Raw genomic sequence first — 20,565 nt, 5'->3', positions numbered from 1 at the left:
AGGGGAATGACATTATTTTACTTGCCAGTAGAATGATTGTGACAAAAAATTTTCAGGGGTGAAATGGAACTACAAAGATGTTTCCTACTGGTTCATTTGAAACTTGAAAAAGCTGCACCTCATTATTTTGTTCCACTTTCTTTACTGGGTCGCGTAAGCACAAATATGCTGAACTTCTTCCAAGTAACAGCGTTGCATCTGGCACTCGTACCAAACATTGGAGGGAGAGAGAGAGAGAGAGAGACAATACTTGCACCTGCTTGCAACCTGCTCACGTTTAATACTTATACAATAGCAAAGAATATGAGCCAGGGTCTAGTTGCAAATTTGTCATGTGCGCATGTGCATTCACGATGCAATGCACAGAAGAAATCTTTATTTCTACTATTGACTTTGTTTTTAAGTTCACTTTATATGCACAGATAGGCTAATCGGGACTGGACCTACAGTTTAAACCGGGATCCGAACCACTATGTGCCTTCATTGGATATCGAACCCGGAACAAATTGATTACAAGGTGACGGCATGTCAATTTCATTTCTATCCAAGCAGTGGCGTAGTGTTATAGTACGCCCGTACGCCAGGCGTTCCCAGATTTAATATTTAAAAAAATGCGTAAATGCTGTAAATATAAAGTAAATCTTGACTAATTTCATATATGTCTGACCTTCATGGCATTATAATAGCTATTTCTCGCGATCCGCTTGCAACGCTCCACTAACAACACTCGTTCTAGCATTTTTTTTCAATGCCTTTCCTGGCCGGACGCCGAGCAGGTTCGGCGTACAGGACCCTCTATTCCTTGCTGTCTATCTGAAGGGAAAGCTTGGATGTCTACAGCACGCGCCAAAATGCTCTCTCTTACGCCAGCGTATGGAGCAGAGGGCTACGTGATTGGTTCACGTGACCCTTCCTGCCTTCTGAAGCAGACGACAGCGGTAGAATTCCTACCCGGTTATTCGCGCTCGTGCCACTCGTGCTATGTGTTGCTACAATACGCAATATTGACTGACGTAACTTTACCAAATTGAAATATAGCACTTCTTAATGGCCACTGCATTGTATAATTTATCGCACGAACAGCGATGTGCATTAAAAACTAAAAGATCAACACAGTTTTTGTCAAATAAGTTGCTGAAGTCCTCGTGGTAGTAGTTCAGCCTGTGGCTGCTCTACCACTTAATAAAAAAAAAAAATAGTTTTGTGGGTTATTATTTTTTCGTTATTATGTAAGTGCTTAATATTGTGTCAATGGAAATGTTTAGCATTAATTTGAAAACTCTTAACATCGAATGATCTCTGGACAAAATTATCTAATCTTTAACCGGTTAGTAAAGTAATTAGTTAGCTTTTTTACATTATCTGATATGTATAAAAGTAACAAATTAATTTCCTTTATGTAATTAATAATCATAAAAATAATATATTTTAATTGAGTAATTTATTTTACATTTAATAACATTACAAATATGTATATCGAATAATTCACAGATATGTTTGTGGGGAAGGGGAGGGTTTGTAGATTATGAACTTTCTCCCCCCCCCACCAGTTTTTAATGATTTCGCACCCTGACCTGGTCAATGTCCTGTGAGAACCTTTTCGTCGGTGCCAGAGAAGTTGTCAATCCGATAGTTCCAAGAGTTAATCATACAAGAAAAAGAGGGGAGCAGTAACATTTATTAACCCCAAAATATCGCTTAAAAAATCCACATTTTCTAATGGTCGTTCGGAGCAGCTGCTTGGGAGTATTCATTCCCTGTGCCTCTAACTGGCGTTGTCACAGACATATATTTTTGTAGCAATAATACCTTTCTATAAGGCAAAAGGCATAATTGTACCAGCTTCCCGCCAAAAGAGCAGGCGACAGATCAGAGCTATCAGCGAAAACCAACCACGTCGGCCAACCGTTTACCGCTGTTCCCAAAGCTTGCACCCCTGTTAAAAGTAATTGCACTACAGTGCCTTTTTAAAAAATATAGGTATTCGTTATTACTGACTGATTTATAATGTTCCTATTTAGTCTTTTTTTGTGAAGAAATATCAGATCATAAAACTGATAATTTGCTGATAATCACTGTTCATTGATAAATCTCATGTCCCACTCATACCTCGTTTAGAGTGATTTATGTTAAGATGTCTTCTATTTCGTAGACAAAATGGCAAAAATCCAAGCGGAGCATGAAGAGGAATTGGAACAACAGCTTGAAGCTGATGAGGAATCGGTGTGTTTCCCGCCCACCTACATTGTTCTCAAGTTTTCCACTAAGTGTAGCTACGATACAATCCTCTGGGTTGCTGACAAGGTCAGGGGCAAAAGAAGAAATGGTGGGGCTGAGCTGTTGGTCAGGAAACAGCCTGAAGCTTCAGGACTTGTAAGTATATGGATATTCACAAACAGTTTCTTCCAGTAATTATGGTTTCACTATTATTAATGATATCAGGATGGTTATTGAGCATATTTGATATATGAATTAATAAACATCATAATATTGGAGCAACCTTTGTCTTGTTCAGTGGCGGGGATTGGGTTCGAAAACTGAGGAGCCAAGGTGCCAAAAATGGAGGGGCAAGGACAGTTTACTTTCCCTTGGTAGATAAGGTTTAGCATAGTGTGGGGGCAAAAGTTGCAAAAAGGGGTGCAGTTGCCCCCCCCCCCCCAAATCGCCGTCACTGCTCTTGTTGCAAATGATAGCAGTAAAGCCAGTTTCACATGGCACTTAGGTCAGTCTCCACTTCCCTATCGACTTCTAGCTTCCTTACTTAAAGATCGTGTAAGAGCTTTCTCTTTTTCAGTTCCCAACAGAATTAGAAACAGTCTTTGAATCCATCGTTAATACCATAGAACTACCAATCAGAATTGAGAAGCACATTGGTCAGCTGAAGTAGGAATATGAAGATAAGATAGTTTTATTTCATCCATGGATCACTTATTTCCGTATACAGGCAGTGATATCGGACATGTCATAAACAATGCAGTATAATAAAACAATGAAATACAATTTATGGTTACAGTAAAATATAGTAAAATTATAGTACAATAATACGATGTCAATACAATACATGGTAACTGTGGAATATAATAAAATATCATTGAGTACAACATAATGTAATAAAACTCTGCAATGAAAATGTTACCTTTTACTTTTACCCGTAAGCACACCATGTTTGGAACCTCTGATGCACATTGTGATGCCTCAATATCAGTATAGTCTAATGTGGTTTATGTTTTACGATACCTATTTTATTTTTCATAAGATCTAAATTAGCGAAAGTTGTGAAGAAAAAAATACATACATACATACATATATTATTTCAGGCTTAGATATTCATCAATTGAGTAAAACTAATGTTCCAGTAAGTATTTGTACAGTTCTTTCTTAAAAGCTTTGCAGGTTTCAATGTTTTTTATGTGGTTTGGGAGGTTGTTGTACAGGAGAGTCCCTGAAAAAGAAGAAGAAGAAATGTTAATGGTTTACTTCTGAATTCTGATTATTCTTAGAAACTTCGTAGATTGTGCAAATGTTTTGAAATCAAAATCTCACGTGGGGTGTGACAACAGAAGAGAGACAAACGTCCAACAATTTCTCTTTCTTGGGAGAAAAGTTTCTTGTCTTTGCACTTTGAAAGCTGAGTGTGTTGTATTTCCTTACTTTGATATTGAAAACTGAAACAATATTAACTATTATTTACAAATATAAACTTTTGCTACAAATCTTGACATTTAAGAAGTTGTCTTACCCCCAAGAGAAGAGAGCATTTCCTCATTTTCCTAAGAACCTCCTCGGACCAATTTTAGGACCCGAAAGAGAGGACGTCTGGGTAAAAGAGGATGTCGGGTAACCCTAAACAAGGAAATTTGCTGGCAGACCACATGTCTCCATAGACGGCGTGGATTGAGTGAGAGACGCTTTTACAAGAAGTCTGGGCAAATATTTTGTAATTGTCATTTTAAAAATTGTTCAAGAACAAAGTGGTGATCGGGATTCATTTTAAAGGGTGGCATTTATCACTTTGCTTTCATTTGAAACTTTTGATTTTCACAAAATTTCGAAGGGGGCTAGCCCCATCAGCTCCCCCTTGCGCACGCCAGTGGTAAGAAATATGGTTTAGTTGAAGGTATTTCCTTAATTCTTCTTAAGGTGCACAATATTATTAAATACAATTATGAAGAGAACAAAGAAAGATATTTGGTCAGGTTTTCTACATGCAAAATATTAATTCATTTGTATTTCCTTTCCAGGGCATATATTTGCACGTATCAGCTTCAAAGATAAAATTCCTTGAACTGGCTGAAGAACTAGAACTGAAGAAGAGGGATTGCTCAGGCCTTATTAGGGAATTCACAGTTGCAGACATGGAAAGATTCATCTGCCCATCAACTGCCGGCATGGACGGTCTCCTCACTACAGCTGACAAGCAGTATCTTATAAATCATGAGTTGCAGAACATTCGGGCTCTTCCAGGGGACAAGTTTGTTTTAGGCTTTCCCACTGTGGAACTTTACGAAGGACAATCTATAAGTAAGCATGTTTTATGATTGTAAAGTAGTCGTTTTTTTTGTAATTAAAGAACATTAAGCTAATACATTAAGTGCTAGCCGTCTCGGTGGTCAAGCATGTTTGAGTTGTTCACTCATGATCTCCTACAGAAGGTTCCAGGTTCAAATCCCAACCAGGGTGGTACCAGAAGGCAGAGGGCTAGCAGATGTTGTTTCTTTTCTGGGCCCAAATTCCTTTTGTTTTATTGTGATTTCATCATGCTGTGAATGCAATTTTTACATGGTTCGATTTCGATTTAAGTTTGTTAACACATACTGCGGAGTTTTAGTGATTATTTAAGATTTTGTTCCAATCTATGCTTTCGTGGTTAGGTTAGGCAGTTCAGATTTGGTTCTCTCACCATTAAAATAAAGTCCCTAAATGCATTATACTAAGGTTCCGACTTACTTCTATATTCATTCCCACTAGTCTAAGATATTTACTGTTGTTTGTCAACAGAGAATACCTTGTCCATGGGAAGCACACATGCTTGCATAAGGTAATTTTTTAAGTTTTATTTTTCAACGTAAATAACTTTTTTTTCGAATCCAGACAGTGCTCATTACTTCAAGGAAGGTTCCAATTTCGTGCGACAATGATTTCCAATATTCTGCGATAATTAGTCTTTCTGCTAGGAGAATTTGAAAAAAATCAGAACAGTTATCCTTTTCTGGACATACGACACATATTACACCATGTCTGGTATCTAGGAGGAATTTGACAGAAATTGTAAACATTCTAAATTTTGGGCATCACATAACTTGAATTAAGAAACAGAAAATGAGATGTGAGTGCTCCTTGGCACTAGTGTATGCAGGATTTTTTTCAAATGGGTGGGAATAGTAAAATCTGATATCACATAGCTGTGTTCTATGTAGCGGCGAGATACATTATAAAATATTTCATAATTACAATTTTTAACCTTTGAAAAGTTACGATACGAATGGTTTTGGATCATCACTTTTCCTGAGTTCTTTACAGATTTTGTGTGAAAATTTTCGAACATTCTGTAGCCCCCCCCCCCCCCCCCCACTGCATACGCCAGTGCTTCCTTGAGAAGTATGATTGTGCATGGTCATTACATGGATCTTTGAAAAATAATTTCTGTTCCAATCTGTTAGGTGGTTGGTAGAACAGCCGCAGGCTGAACCTCGCCCTTTAAGAAAGTAAAATTGAAATTGAAATATGATCCCAGATTTTCAGATCCCGAACAGTTTGACAAATTCAACTACTGTATTTACGCGTCTATAATTCGCACCCTGGTTTTTTGATGGGGAAAAGTGATAAACAATTATATCTCGTATATAATGCGCAGTACAATCCAGGTTCAAGAAATGGCTTCCTTAGTTGTAGGTTGTAAGTAAAGCAGTTGCTATGTCGATCAAGAGTGAATGACATCATACCTGTTAAATGAGTCACCTATTGCTGTGTGAACCAAGAGGAGAATAACCTCTTGTGTAAACAATGTCACCAACCCACGCCACCTACCCTCTCTCCCTCCATTGTGTTTAGCATCCCAAAGCTTTCACTCTTTAACCACCTTATTTATTCTGTAATAGTAGAAAGGGAGATCAAAATTAAGTTACGGATTTGCAGTGCTCAGGAAGTTATTTTCTAACAAATACCACTGATACACATCCCATGTGACAGGAGGTGCATGCTCGAATTCCTCAAGAACGGCACTGCTTTTCTTGGTGTCTCAGAACATTACATCACAAAGTGAAAAATCGTGGGAAATGGCCTTCAAACTTTTATACGTGGTTTTGCTCATTCCTTCTTTACTTTTTCTAAAAAAAATTCAAAATGTATACTTTTTCTGTGACTAATATAACATTTATACAAGGCACATTCAGGAGCCTCAAACTAGCAGTCAAGATGTGTTCCATTAAGGCTCCACTCCATATATATTATTTGGCAAGAGCGCCGACTTTCCAAAATTTCTGTGGGTGCACATCAATGGCGGTTAGATCTGTAATTATCAAGATTTTGTATACTTTAAACAACTTACATGCACAATGATTGCAAGAGGCAATGATATTATCAACAAGTTACTAAAAGAAAATACCACATTCATACAAATTAAAATGAAAAAATCTTCATAAATGCAAATAATTTTAATTGTATTGCCGAAAGAACTATGCATTACAAAATGACTAACTTTATGTACCAAATAATAATAATAATAATAATCATGACATATTAACTTTCAATATAAAACACATTCCTTCTTACGTCATTTGCACTTATGAATTTGTTTGCAATTTTGGTAATGTCAATATTTTTAGTCATTTCTTTATGAACATGCAAAATTGCCAAATCATTCAATCTTTCTTGGGTCATTGTTGACCGCAAAAACGTTTTCAATCGTCTAAGTTCTGAAAATGACCGCTCAGAGGTACAAGTAGCAACAAGTATAGTTAAAATCACCCGTACAAACTTCACAAATTCTGTGAGCATTTCACGCATGGGACCACAGTTTTCTCTACTTAAAATATTTGTAATGTCTGACAAGTTGGCCACTTTTCTTTGTTCGTTCTGTACACATCTAGAAACATGTCCCTGTGCAATGTTAGCTTGTCTGTATCAAAGTCTGTCCCATAGAACTGCAGAATTCGATCAGCACCAATTTGACCGAGCAAAAGCTTCAAGTTGTGAAATAAGTTCCAAAACCTTTGTTTGAAATCTACGATTTAGCGAATCCACAGCCACATCAATTATTTCAAAAAATATTTGTCTGTACATTTCCTCCGGCGTTTGATACGTATGAGGATCACTACCTTCGTCGTAGCGTTTTGGCATATTCCTTTTTCAAGGCAAAACTGGTTCAACAATGTTCAATTTCTCCGCTTTCCTCATGGTTTCCTTGTGTTTGCACAAACACATTTGAAACAATTATGTTTTAGAGGTTAGAAATTTTAACTTCCATCTCAATGTTTTAATTGCTTATTATTTTTTGAAATGGCATGTGAGAAATATTTATTTTATTTTGTTTTTATCGAACTAAAAATCTTGTGGGTGCGCCGCACCCACAAGATTATTTATGTGGGTGCTCGAGCCCCGGAGCACCCATGTAGTCGGCGCGCATGTTATTTGGCCAGTAATACATTTGAATTATTTTCTTTTTCCTTATCTTTTCTTTCATCCAAATACTATAAAAATCAGAATGTTCCGTCATTTTGTGATGAACTTATTTCAAAAGCATTGAACATTAGTGTCGTCATCTTGAATGGAATACTGTTGCCATATTCAGAAACTACAGAATTTAAGCTTTACAAGGATAAGCTATATAACATGATAGGGTCTCGTAAACATGAAAAATCAATGCAAGTGTCATAAAATCGAGGAATGATCCTATATGGTTTCATGTTGGCTGTCAAATTTGTCCGAATTTTTCCGTGAATAATACACACCACAGTTTTGGGGGGCAACAATTTTTGAAAAAAGTGCAAATTATACATGAGTAAATATGGTAGTTATGTTTTACTTGCATGTCTCCATCTGTACAATTCAGAAATCCAGATATCAGAATATCCAATATCTGGATAGAGAATTATTCGATATCCGGATATCCCTAGATTAGATCAGTCGCCGAACAGCATGTAAAAGAACAAAAATACAAATATGAATAATTGTTAACATTAATCCTAACCGATACCATTTTGAACTGATACCAAAACCAATATTGCCACTAATGCTTGAACAATTTAACAATTTAAAGTTGTTCAGAATAGTTAAAAAATAATAATAATGCATGTAAGTATACATTTGAACTATACCATATCCAGGCCCGTAGCTAGAGGGGGGGCAGGGGGGGCAACTGCCCCCCCTGAGAGCATGCTCTGCCCCCCCTGTGAAAATTACAGAACACATTCCTACCTCGAATTCTCACTAATCTTTACAATTATATCATGTGTTACTCTAGCAACATTACAAAGACACTTATTGATTTTGTGATTTATTAGGGTGTATGGGATTCCGTATAATGTCGTATCAGGATTGGGGGGAGGGGAATTCCTTCCAGATTAGACTTCGGGAAATGATTTCGCAATTTTCAGTATCTAGAACAGTTGTGACATTTTGAGTAGTATTGTATTAAAGGTGCCTAATGTATTTGGATGTTTTTCTTGGATGTGTTGCTATGAACTTTGAATTGCTTAAATTTTTATTTCCCAAATCTATCTTTTGGTAATAATGTGGTAGAGAGAGGGAGTGGATATTTGATTTTTGTTACTTTGCGTTGCTTTTCTGCCACTTCTAGCTAATCGCAACAATGAAGGATGACGTGAAATTGATGAAGAGACACTTATAAACAGTGCCGCAACTATAGGGGGGCAGGGGGCATTAACCCCTCCCCCTGACCTTGGACAGAAGTCCATTCTAGGGGGAAGCAAATATTTAAGTAAAAAAACAAGACTTAAGAATAACAGGACAATTGGATACTCATGATGGAATGTGTTTACGCGTTCCTTGCATTTTTCTACCAGACGGCCAAGGGCACTTGCAAGGGGCAATTGCCCCTTCTCGATTTCAAATTTTATACAAATAAAAAAACATTTCGTAAAATTTTCTTGCTCGCTTCGCTCGCAATTTCTGCTGTCCTTATAGTCCAAGTTCAGAGCCATAGGTATGGGGCGGCAGGAGTCGGCCCTGGGAGCCAAACGATCAATATTTTAAAAAAATGTTAAAGAGAATGCCATGGCGCCCCGTAAAATTATTTGCACCCTATTAAAACAATTTCTTTCTATGAAACTTAATATGAAATATTAATGATGACACTGTAATCCAAGAAGTCGTTGATCAATCAAGGGATTCCTCTTTGTTTGTCAGGTGTCAAACACATGTATTTCACCTATAATTTACACAATATTTTGCAAAATGGTTAACGTAACCAGTAGGCAAACGTTGTCTGTAGTGATGCACGAGTCTCCCCTTTGAAGGAAATAGAGTCCGTGGTGCACTAAGGGAGCGATGTTTTAATAAGTACAAAAAACTGTATTAGCTACAACTTTTTACACAATTCATCAAAGCGTAGGTAATATGTAACCATTATTATTTAAATAATTCTATTTTTCTTGCATAACACAACACAATGGTGTTGTTGGATTCTCGTTAGATTCCTTTGTGAGTAAAAATCTTGCATACTGGAAACTAGAGGGAATCATTATGAAGCATGATTTATAAAGGGCTCCCTTAATCAGTTCTGCAGAGAGGCCCAAAGCTGTTGGTACATATTAATCGTCTATTAACATTATCGACCTGTAAATATCAAGTAGATACAGTCCCTATTAGCCTATTTATGTTAAACTTTATATTCTTTGGGAATCTGGAAAGGTCATTATCGAAATATTGCTATTTGATGTTGCTCGAAGTTATTTTGTTCGTTGCAGTTTCAAGATATCATCCCTTTTCTGTTCCTTATCTCTTTTGGGGGTGGGGGCAAGTGCCTCTGTGTACCCTGTTATATCTGCCAATGTGACACAATATATTAAAAATTTGCCCCCTCTAGGATTGACTTCACCCCCCCTACAAAGAATTCCTGGCTACGGGCCTGACCATATCAACCTCCCAGGGTTTTGCATTAAAATATCCCTATGTTCACATTGGAGGTAATCATATTTTTATATTAACTCTGTTATGTAGAGAAAAGTTAAGTGCAGGCCCAACCAGGTCTCGAACCTGGGTCACAATTCTAGATGAGCATGCATTTTGCATATTTTCAAGCATATTTACTCTGTAAAAGTGTCATCTGTCGTGAATATTAAAAAAAAAACTGTATAGAAAGGTATTGAATTTATCAAATTTTAGCCCATTCCATGTGCAAATGTGCCAGCCATATTTTGGCGCTGCCGTAATTTGAAGTTCTTACAGTTCCATACTGTATGAAAATTGAAAATATTGTAAATTATAAAGCTCATTGTACCTTTAAAACTTTGTATAAAAAAAGACTAGTGGCGTATTCTTCCATGTTATCTGGTTTACCTCCAGTATACTAACTTTTTCTAAAATATCAAAATTGCCTGAAAATTTTAAGTTGTTGCGACTTCTTTTTTGTTTTACTTGCATGTTTCCATTGGTGTTTGATTTCCATTATATCTAGATGAGGTATTAAATACATATAAGAAATAAGAATTGTTGTGGAATTTGCAGAATACACCACTGAAGAAGTCTTAGAAAAAAATATTTTTAATATTTTATAGATAAGTTTAAGAAAAATACATATTAGTTATTGATATCCTTCTTTTTTCAGTTCAGGTATGTCTAAATAATGAAATTATAGAAAGGTTATATCCACTCCATGACACGGAAAACTTGAATCGCTTAGGAAAGATGTGGTACATGGCATTTTTTGAGGCTCAGCCATTTGGTGAGTATACCTGTGACATGTGAATAATAGATATAAGCATAAATTATGCATGCCATTTTAATAACTGTAAAGTGGCTTATCACATTAAGTGATAGACCTTTGATCTCGCTACCAACGTTTTTTGGCTTGAGTCCCAGCCTGTTTATGGTTGTTTTTTGTGAGTGTCCCTTGATCAATTTCAGCTAATCATCACTCATCCCCATTATCATGATTAGCCAAAGGGGTAGAAGAGCAACATAATTTTAAAAAAGTATGCACAAACAATTAACCCCTTCCCTGTACTATAGCTTATTCTGTGTTGGGCGTAATATTATGCCCGCGAACATCTCTGACTGATGTAACCTGTGTTGAACGGAATAATACGTTTCTTGTTGGTGAAACTTATGTTCTGCTATTGAAGAAACAACTACCTTTTATTTATTCACAATTTTCAGTGCTAACAAAAAGAAGTAGTAGTTCAGAGGGAAGTACAGTAAACTGTTTTTGTGTTATGCTGACAAAGTGCAAACGTGAGTTTGTTTGTGTGCCGCGTTTAATAAGTTGCTTTATGTACATTTTTTCGTGTTGCGTTATTTAAACTGTTGGTGATTTATTGTTGGTTTTGATGTGTAAAATGGCAAAGAGGAAACGTGCCAAGAAAAGTGTTCAAGTTCAGATTGTTTTTCCTAAGTTCAAGTATCTAATAGTATCTAACAGAGGTTGCGATTAGGTGGGCGAGGCCCCCCCCCCTACTTTTTGCCACTTTTGCCCCCACACTATGCTAAATCTTGTCTACAATGGGAAATATCTTTGCCCCCCTCCCAGTTTTGGCACCTTGCCCTTTCTGGTTTTGGAAAAAATCGCCGCCACTGGCTATCTAATAGTATTGTCAAACAGGATTGCAAAACATTTTTTCCCTCGTACCTCATACCTATTGAAGATATTGCAATGAAACTTGGCGGACACATTACGTATAGACCATAGTATTTTTTAAGGTAGAATATCATCTGGTACTTATATCCAGGGCCTGTCCAGAGGGCCCAAAAGTTACCAAAAGGGATTTTTCGGAGGGAAATTTCCCAAATTATCTCCGATTTCCCTTTCCTCATGCTTGATGTACACATGTGTGTGGTACCATTTGAAAGCCTGTTCTATTCTGAAGAGAAAGACGTATGAACCATGATACTCGGATGAATTTTGCTGAAGCAGTAGCTACTTAAAAATACTACTACGCAAACTCAGAAAAAAAATATGCAGAGCGGGAAAGCATTTTGTCAGAAAATTACACTGGGAAGGGGTTAAGAATGTTGACTTCAAGGTTTGTTGAGTATGTGCTTGAGCCATAAGAGAGATGACTGCAAGTAATTGCAAGTAATTAGTGACATTACCTTAATCATTTCCTTAAAATATTTGACAATTTCAGTATGTAAACAGCACATTGCTTCCATATTGCAACTTGCATCAAACTGTGGTTTGAAAATCCCAATAGATGGGTTATGTTTTGACGAACAGTTTATCACAGGTAACTTAGAAATTAATGGTCCTCATAGATGATACCTTTCTCAGTGGGCATATTAGTAATTTTTTAAAAAGAGGAATTGTTATAATTTGCTTCTTGATAGTCTCTTGAATGAATAGTTGTAAAAGAGGCAGAATATAAATGCTGTATCAAATAGCACAGACTTATGTGCCATTACCATGGTTGCCTTGTAATTAAGGGGTCCCAGGTTCGATACCCGGTGGAGGCACAATGGTTCGGATCCCACTTTAAACTGTAGGTCCAGTCCCGGTTAGCCATACTATGCATAAAGTGGACTTAAAACACCAACTCAATCAGTTATGTGCCATTATGTTAGTTACTGATATTGGAAGTACCAGTGTTTGACTTTCAAAGTGTCAGATCACCCACTTCCTTAGGAGAGCATAGATGTTAAAATTACAAGTGGGGGACTGGCAAGCTGAAAGATATTGTGCAAAAGGAGATTTGACATGCCTTAAACATAAGTTGTATAAATTGAAGTCTTTTCTGTGGAAAAGTTAATTTCGTACTTGTTTAAAAAGGTATGAATGAGATTTTCTATATGTTAAACTGTAAAGAAGTTCTCATTTATAAAAAGTACCTGTACAACCTATTTTAATCTTCTGTATGAAGCTGCCCTTTGGCATGCTTCCCAGTGTGTGAATGAATGTGTCATTACTAGGTTAGTAAGACAGAATATTTTCTTGCACTGTTGGCTATTCTTGTTGGCAAACCTAGAAATATTTGGCAGAAAGCCTTATCTGCAGACGTCCCCCATAAATCACCTCTGATGCAAAGTTATAAATTCGTTCCAAGCCCATTTTTTATAATCTCCTTTTTTAAACAATCTTTCGTTTGATAAATTATCTACTCTGTCATAGTTAGAATGTCATGAAGAACAGAAACATCATCAAAACTCACTTAATTATATACAGGTGCAAGAAAGCTTATTTCTGGTGTGGATGATTCATTATTTTCCTGTATTTTTTCTGTAATACTTACAATGTAACATTGACAACATCAATTATATAATGGATTCTTTTTGTTTAAAAAAATTACTAACCATTGTTATAACTGTATCTTTAGTCAAAATGAAAATAAATGTCTGATGAAAGGAGTGTGTGTTCTCGTGAAACGTCACAAAGAAAAACTGTTTTCTTATGCTTGTAATTACCGTAAACTACAGGAAAATAATTCTGCAATGCAAGCAATGCGTACATACAAGAAAAACTATATTGTGGATAATTCAGTTTTAGGTTGTTACATTTAATAACTAAAGTTTGATTTTTTTTTGTATTTTAATAGTATTTATTATGTTTGTTTCCTTTCAAGAGAAGTAGCATTTTTAATAGATTAATCTCATATTTTTATTTCTTGCAGAGGAAATAAGAATGTATTTCGGTGAATCCATAGCTCTCTACTTCTCGTTTTTGGGTTTCTACACAACAGCACTGATTGCACCAATGTTTCTCGGTTTTCTTCAGCTTTTTTTAGGAACAGAGACAATAGCAGTGACATGTATTTTCAATCTTCTCTGGGTCACCATATTTCTTGAGGTAAGATTTCTATCCTGTTTTTTTTTTCACTACATTCAACCCTTAGCCAATGTTATATTTAAATTCTTTGGGGGGAAAGGAGAGAGAGCTTATTACTTACACACCAGCATCAGATTACAGTAGGGAGGCCAGGAATTTTGGTACGAAAGGGGGTTACAACTTAATTTTAGCAGTAGGATCAATGCCACATTTTATAGTATTTTCACATATCCGAGATTCTTTTTTTTTTCTTTTAAGAAATTTTGTCCCTCCTTGGGCATGCCAGTCAATTCACTCTCTCTTTCTCTGAAGCCCCTTCAAGCCCCATGCCTAAATCTTGCCCAGGAAAGATTAATTTGTGATTATCAGCTATGAAGCCACATTGATGTATAACTAAAATTGCCTAAAATTGTATCAAGAAGATATTTCTCTAAATAGTCTGCGATTAAGTGTGCTTTTCGGCCATTTTGTTATTGTTTTAAGAAGATAAAAGACTATACATGTAGCTTATATTATAAAATAATTTCTAAATATATAGCTCCATTCTAAGACAAACTCCATCAGAATCAAGGTTATATACATTAATGAACTGGATCAATGAATTGGTCAATTTCTTCATGAAATATCTGAAATTTTATATTGAATCTGTTGTCAGCACGAATAAAGTTCATAGCTGTTCATTATCGCCAGTGACTTAGTCTGAAACTATAGGGTACTGGGGCACTGCAGACTGCATCACCATGACTAGTAGTAAATGTGTTGAGCTACACAATATGCTTGCCGTAGTCGTTAACATGTTTATCATAGTCACATGTAACTAATTATGAGAACACACACAACTATGTTTTAGTTCTTTTCAGGGTGCTAAATCCTGGGGGGACGGGGAGTTTCCCCACCAACAATCTTGGCCTCAAAATCCCCCCCACCAAAAATTTCCAGGGGGGAGTTTTTGTTATAACAAACAAAAGATAAGCAATTGCCTTTAATTTCAAATATACTTTACTAAGAATAATATCGAAAACACACACAAATTAGTGTAATTGTGAGTATTGAATGCTTTCTCTCTCAAGAGACCATTAACAAATCTACATCAATACGCACAATAAAAGTAAAACAAGAATGGAAAAAAGTAATAACTATGAAATCTAATTGATTTATATTAACATAAACTAAACAAAAACTTACACAAAATAAAACCACTTCAACTATTTCATAACTTATTAACATCTTTACCAGTTAGTAAAGGAATTAGTTAGCTGCTATACAATATCTGATATGTATAAAAGCAACAAATTAATTTCCTTTATGTAATTAATAATAATAATATATTTTTAATTGAGTAATTTATTTTTACTTTTAATAACATTACAAAATATGCATATCGTATAATACACACATGTTTGTGGGGGGCGGTGTTTGAAGATTAAGAACTTTCTCCCCCCACCAGTTTTCAATGATTTCGCACCCTGGTTCTTTTAGTATGGCAGATTCTCTTTCTGCTCTGTGTTGGCAAGGCAAAGGCAGTGCAGTAGCATAAGGAGTCATTGTGCTACAGTAACAAATTAATGTTAAATAAATCAAAACTAAAAACTAAATATTTACTGTCATTTTGTGAGACAGGGTGTGCCGATGCTGGAGTGGCACCCTGACATAACTTCATCACTGATTTTGAACCAAGTCCATTTTAAGCATTTGCTTGAACAGAATTTGATTAAATTGGTGGATATCCTATTTACAAGATAGCAGTGCATGTGTTTACATACATTATAAATTGAGTGCAGAATTTATTTTGTAGGTTTGGAAGAGAAAGTGCAACGAGTTGGCTTATGCGTGGGGCACAATAGATATGCAAAATGTAACTGACGAGCCAAGGCCAAATTTTCAAGGTGATATGGCTGAAGATTTTGTTACAGGACGAGTGCTACCTCACTATCCACGTTGGAAGATTAATGTTAAGGTAAGTTCTTAAACCTGATGGCATATACTCGTGTGTTTTGCTGGGTAGTGTAAAATAATTAAATAATGAAGCTTTTTCATAAATAGCTTCTTCGTCTCAGCTTCATATTCAAAACTGAAATGCTGTAGTTAATATTTTGTTCAGAATTTAATTTTCAGTTGCAGTGACCATGATCTTATCGTTAATCTCATGTGTTCATGGGAATTGGAAAGGAGGGTAGGGTCAAACAGGTCCATCAGCCCCCCTCTAGTTCTATTTTTTATTGTTAATAACAGAAATAAAATTAATTTAGTTATTATTAGAACAGAATAATGAAGCAACAAATGCATTAAATCGGAAAAAAGAAATTCAGTACAAAATACAGGAACCAGTTTTTCATATCCTACCAGTGAAACCAAAGAACGTGTAGTTTCACAGTTTTCAAAATTCCAAAACAGTTTTATGTGAGAGGCCACACAACATAAACACGATGCCTAAATTTTCTATCTAACTTTTAATGCTTTTTCTTGAACAAGTTCTGTAAAAGTTAATAAGTAAATAAAATAACTATGCATTTCAGTACACTAGCTGTATGGAATGTTAAGAAATAACTAAAAATTACTAGTGCTGGATATTCACTTATCTGGTGGATCGAGTAAAAATGTTTCCCCCAGAGATATAACATTAACAATATTAAATAAAATTACTTTATAATAGTTATTATTTTATGATTATACTCATAAGCATGATAATATCATTGTTTTTACTATCAAATTTTATCAATTGCTTGACCTCCAAAATTTTTTTTTGGTGATACCCATGTTGTGTTCCCTATGTTCACATAGAGTATTAGCACTGGTATGAGATGTGTGATTGTAAAGGTTTTCTTCCTTTCAGACATATGGCATATCTTTCCCCATAGTCTTCCTTTGCCTGCTTGGTGCATTTTGGGTGATGTTGATAGCATTTTGGGCAGAAGAATACCTGGTGGATGCTAAGCAGATGTATGGTTCTCGCTGGGCTGGAGCATTTATCTTAATTCCAAGTATTGTGTATACAGTACTTGTGTATATAATGAATATGTATTATCGCAAGTTGGCCACCCATTTGACAGAATGGGGTAAGTTTTTTTTAATATTAATATCATGTCTTTCAGTTGATATACAGCACACTGACGTAGACCTGTATAAAATGCATGCATATATACAGAGCATTCCCTGACATTCGCTACGAGACTCGACGGCAAGCGGCCCGCGGAGTCTCGTAGTGAATGTCAGGGAATGCTCTGTAGTAATATACATTAAATGTATTATATGCTTCCTTATGTTTTTACTTTGTTTTTAATACTGAAATATGAAATTCTCTCTCCATTCTCTCTAATTATTTTAGTTCCATAATAAAATGTCTGAAGTCGAATGTTCCTTGAAACTTAACTGAAAAGTGTTTATCTTTGAAATTGCTTGATAGAGTGTACTGATAGAGTGGCATAATTAGACTGCAGAAAAGCACCAGTAATAATATGCAAACTAAGACAAAACAATCTAAAACACTTGTTAACATTTCACAAACACGTGCAAACTGGACATCAGTTATCTGAAATGAGGGACATAATTAACAAGCTGTAAGCTACTCGGCTTACGAATTTCATTCTTATTTGCATAAATAAGAGACCCATAATAGTTTTTCTTGTATGGACGCATGGCTTGCATTATAGAATTATTTTCCTGTAGTTTACGGTTATTATTACCATCTTTAAAATTTAATGTAACAGAAAACCTCAAGAAACTTTGTGAAAACAATGATGAATTTGAATTACCTGATGATATTTGGGATTCATAATTTAAAAAAATCTGAAATAAAAATAAAACAGACTGCTTTTTTCACAGTTAAGTTGCTATATTTTGCTATATTACAACAATGTAACATTGACATCATCCATTATATAACGGATTCTTTTTGTTTAAAAAATTACTAACCATTGTTATAACTGTATCTTTAGTCAAAATGAAAATAAATGTCGGATGAAAGGAGCGTGTGTTCTCCTGAAACATCACAAAGAAAAACTGTTTTCTTATGCTTGTAATAACCATAAACTACAGGAAAATAAGAGGCCCATATTGTGAAATATTATGTAGGCCTACATACGAGAATAAAAATAAAATTTCAACCTACCTATTTTCACGATTTTAAGTTCGGGTACTCCTTGTTGGCGCAGTGGTAACGTCGTTGCCTTGATACTAAGGGGTCCCGGGTTCGATGCATGGTGGTTTAGATACCACTTTAACTGTAGGTCCGATCCCCATTAGCTTATCTGTTCATAAAGTGGACATACAAGAAAATTTCACAACTATTTGGAGCTTATCGTCAACACTTACAACCCTGAGTGGCATCACAGTGAATTCTAAATGGTTTGACTCCATATATGCGCAATCAAAACTATACAATGCATTGAATGAAAATGAAATTAACAAATGAAGTTGTCTTTAATAAAATAACAACTTTCCCATTCTGATAGTAAATACCAGAGGCGTATATTCGGGGCTACCTAGGCTATATGCAAAGCCCAGACTCACTGAATAAAATACAGAAAAAAAAATATCTATCAGAAAATGTGCATAAAATTTTTCATTTCAATAAGAAGATGAACCTGATTTGTTAGAGGTTGGAAACATTGCCCGCTTTCTTTGAATTCGCGAGATGGCTTGCCCGTTGGCGGGCAACTCCACGGGGGTAATGGGCAAGCTTGACAGGGCTACCACAAAGAGCACCCGATCAATGTTGCAAACCAATTTCTCCCAGCATGTTATTTCCCCAGGATCGGGGAATTGTGGAGCCAAACTGTTACAGGAGAGAACAGGGTTGCATATGGTGGAGGAAAAACCCTCTGAACTTCAACAGCCTGGGTCAATGTTGCAAACCAATTTTTCCCAGCATGTAATTTTCCAAGGAATGGGGAATTTTGAAGCAAAAAGATCGCAGGCAAACGGAAAGTGTGTCACATGGCAGGGACAAGAACACCATTGAACGCTTGCAGAAGAGTTGAAAAAGAGGTCGTTGACCTTCAAGCAACTAGATACACTGGGGAGTAGAAAATTGTTGGCTGAGCGGGAATGGTTTATGAGTGCATCTAAAAATTACCGAAATGACAAGGAGCAGTTCTAGTCTAAATCGCGTCGAGTGGTTTTGGTGCGTGGAATTTATTTAGAGGCAGCATATGAATACAGTATTGAGTGGATTGTATTTTTGTGAATTACAAAGGCTGTCGCAGAGAAGGTAAGACTAATTCTTGTATAGGAAAACAGCGACCTCCATTGACTAGCAAATGCACTAGGGTGAAAATTTGGTTCATTAGCTGCCGATAGAGACCAAAATGAGCGCAATAGGTCAAAAAGTCATGACTGCATAGCAGTTAAGACAAGCATGTACATGGACCCCTCCAAGAATCATTAAAATGAAACAACAAATTACAAACCAAAAAATTTTTATTCCGAATCAGCCATATCGAGTAGACTTACATCTTTTTCAAAATAGGCACCATTGACAGCTAAGCAAGCGTTCATACGCTCGTGCCACTTTGTGAATGTCTTTGAAAATTTGTCGTCAGGTAGCGAACTGAAGAAAACTTGCGCTGTGGTGATCACTTCTTTCTTCGTCATGAAATGACGACCACGTAAAGCGGCCTTTAAAAGTGGAAATAGCCAAAAGTCTCAGGGTGCAAGGTCCGGGATGTGTGCTGGAGGCGGGAAAATTTCTATTTTTCTCTTTGTCGCGTAATCCTGAAAAGCCCGCGTGGTATGCGGGCGTGCGTTATCGTGGTGCAATCTGAAGAAGTTCTTCAAATGCAGCCTCTTTTTTGCTACGTCCTGTCACAGAGTCTCAATGACTCCTTGGTAATACTGTGGCTCTATTCAGTCTGTCTTGATCGGCATATGCCTGTTGAAACATTGCATATGTTTGCGAAGCACTTTTCCCTAAATGCCAACAAAAGTTTGCCATGTCGCTGTTCATCTTGAATACTCATCGCGAAAGGCAATGTTATACACAAAAACCTGGAGGGGTAAACGAAATACGTTCCACGTAAATCAACACAGCTGCTCACTAACGTGGTTTCGCAACATGTGACAACTTGCTACGGAAACAATGAGTCATCCTACACGACGCGACTAGTGCCGAAACCATAGGCAGTGTTGCTAAGCCAGGAAAAAAATCTGTCTCACCTTCTCTGTGACAGCCTTTGTATATGTGCTGTGTTGTGTAGTGAATTGAAATGAAGGACATAATTAACAAGCTGTCTATTCGGCTTACGAATGACTATAAGCTCCAAATCGTTGTGGATTTTTATTGTATGTCCACTTTATGAACAGATAAGCTAATGGGGATCGGACCTACAGTTAAAGTGGTATCTAAACCACCATGTATCGAACCCGGGACCCCTTAGTTTCAAGGCAACGAAGGTACCACTGCGCCAACAAGGAGTACCCAAAATTAAAATCGTGAAAATAGGTAGGTTGAAATTTTATTTTCATTCTCGTATGTAGGCCTACATAATATTTCACAATATGGGCCTCTTATTTATGCAAATAAGAATGAAATTCTTGAAATCCTTTCCTTACTGACAGTGTACATTTCCATGTTTTATTTATGAGGTATATATTTTTAATCACAGTCACATCACTTCAACCTGCCACCCCAA

At 36.3% G+C, this 20,565-nt stretch overlaps 1 protein-coding gene across 4 annotated transcripts in view; it reads left to right on the top strand.

The window, feature by feature from the left end:
* Positions 1-20,565, top strand: part of Axs (Abnormal X segregation) — a 110,113-nt gene that overhangs the window by 66,644 nt on the left and 22,904 nt on the right. For all 4 annotated transcript variants that reach the window (XM_083139025.1, XM_083139026.1, XM_083139028.1 and 1 more), the window contains 6 exons: positions 2,153-2,373; positions 4,242-4,521; positions 10,787-10,903; positions 13,782-13,957; positions 15,732-15,893; positions 16,770-16,992. In XM_083139025.1, the coding sequence (XP_082995151.1) occupies positions 2,153-2,373; positions 4,242-4,521; positions 10,787-10,903; positions 13,782-13,957; positions 15,732-15,893; positions 16,770-16,992 (1,179 nt within the window). The remainder of the gene's footprint in view (positions 1-2,152; positions 2,374-4,241; positions 4,522-10,786; positions 10,904-13,781; positions 13,958-15,731; positions 15,894-16,769; positions 16,993-20,565) is intronic.

This window comes from Lepisma saccharinum, chromosome 17 (genome assembly GCF_977018435.1).
Source record: "Lepisma saccharinum chromosome 17, izLepSacc3.1, whole genome shotgun sequence".
Classification (NCBI taxonomy): Eukaryota; Metazoa; Arthropoda; class Insecta; order Zygentoma; family Lepismatidae; genus Lepisma; species Lepisma saccharinum.
This window is presented reverse-complemented; position numbering and strand designations above follow the sequence as displayed.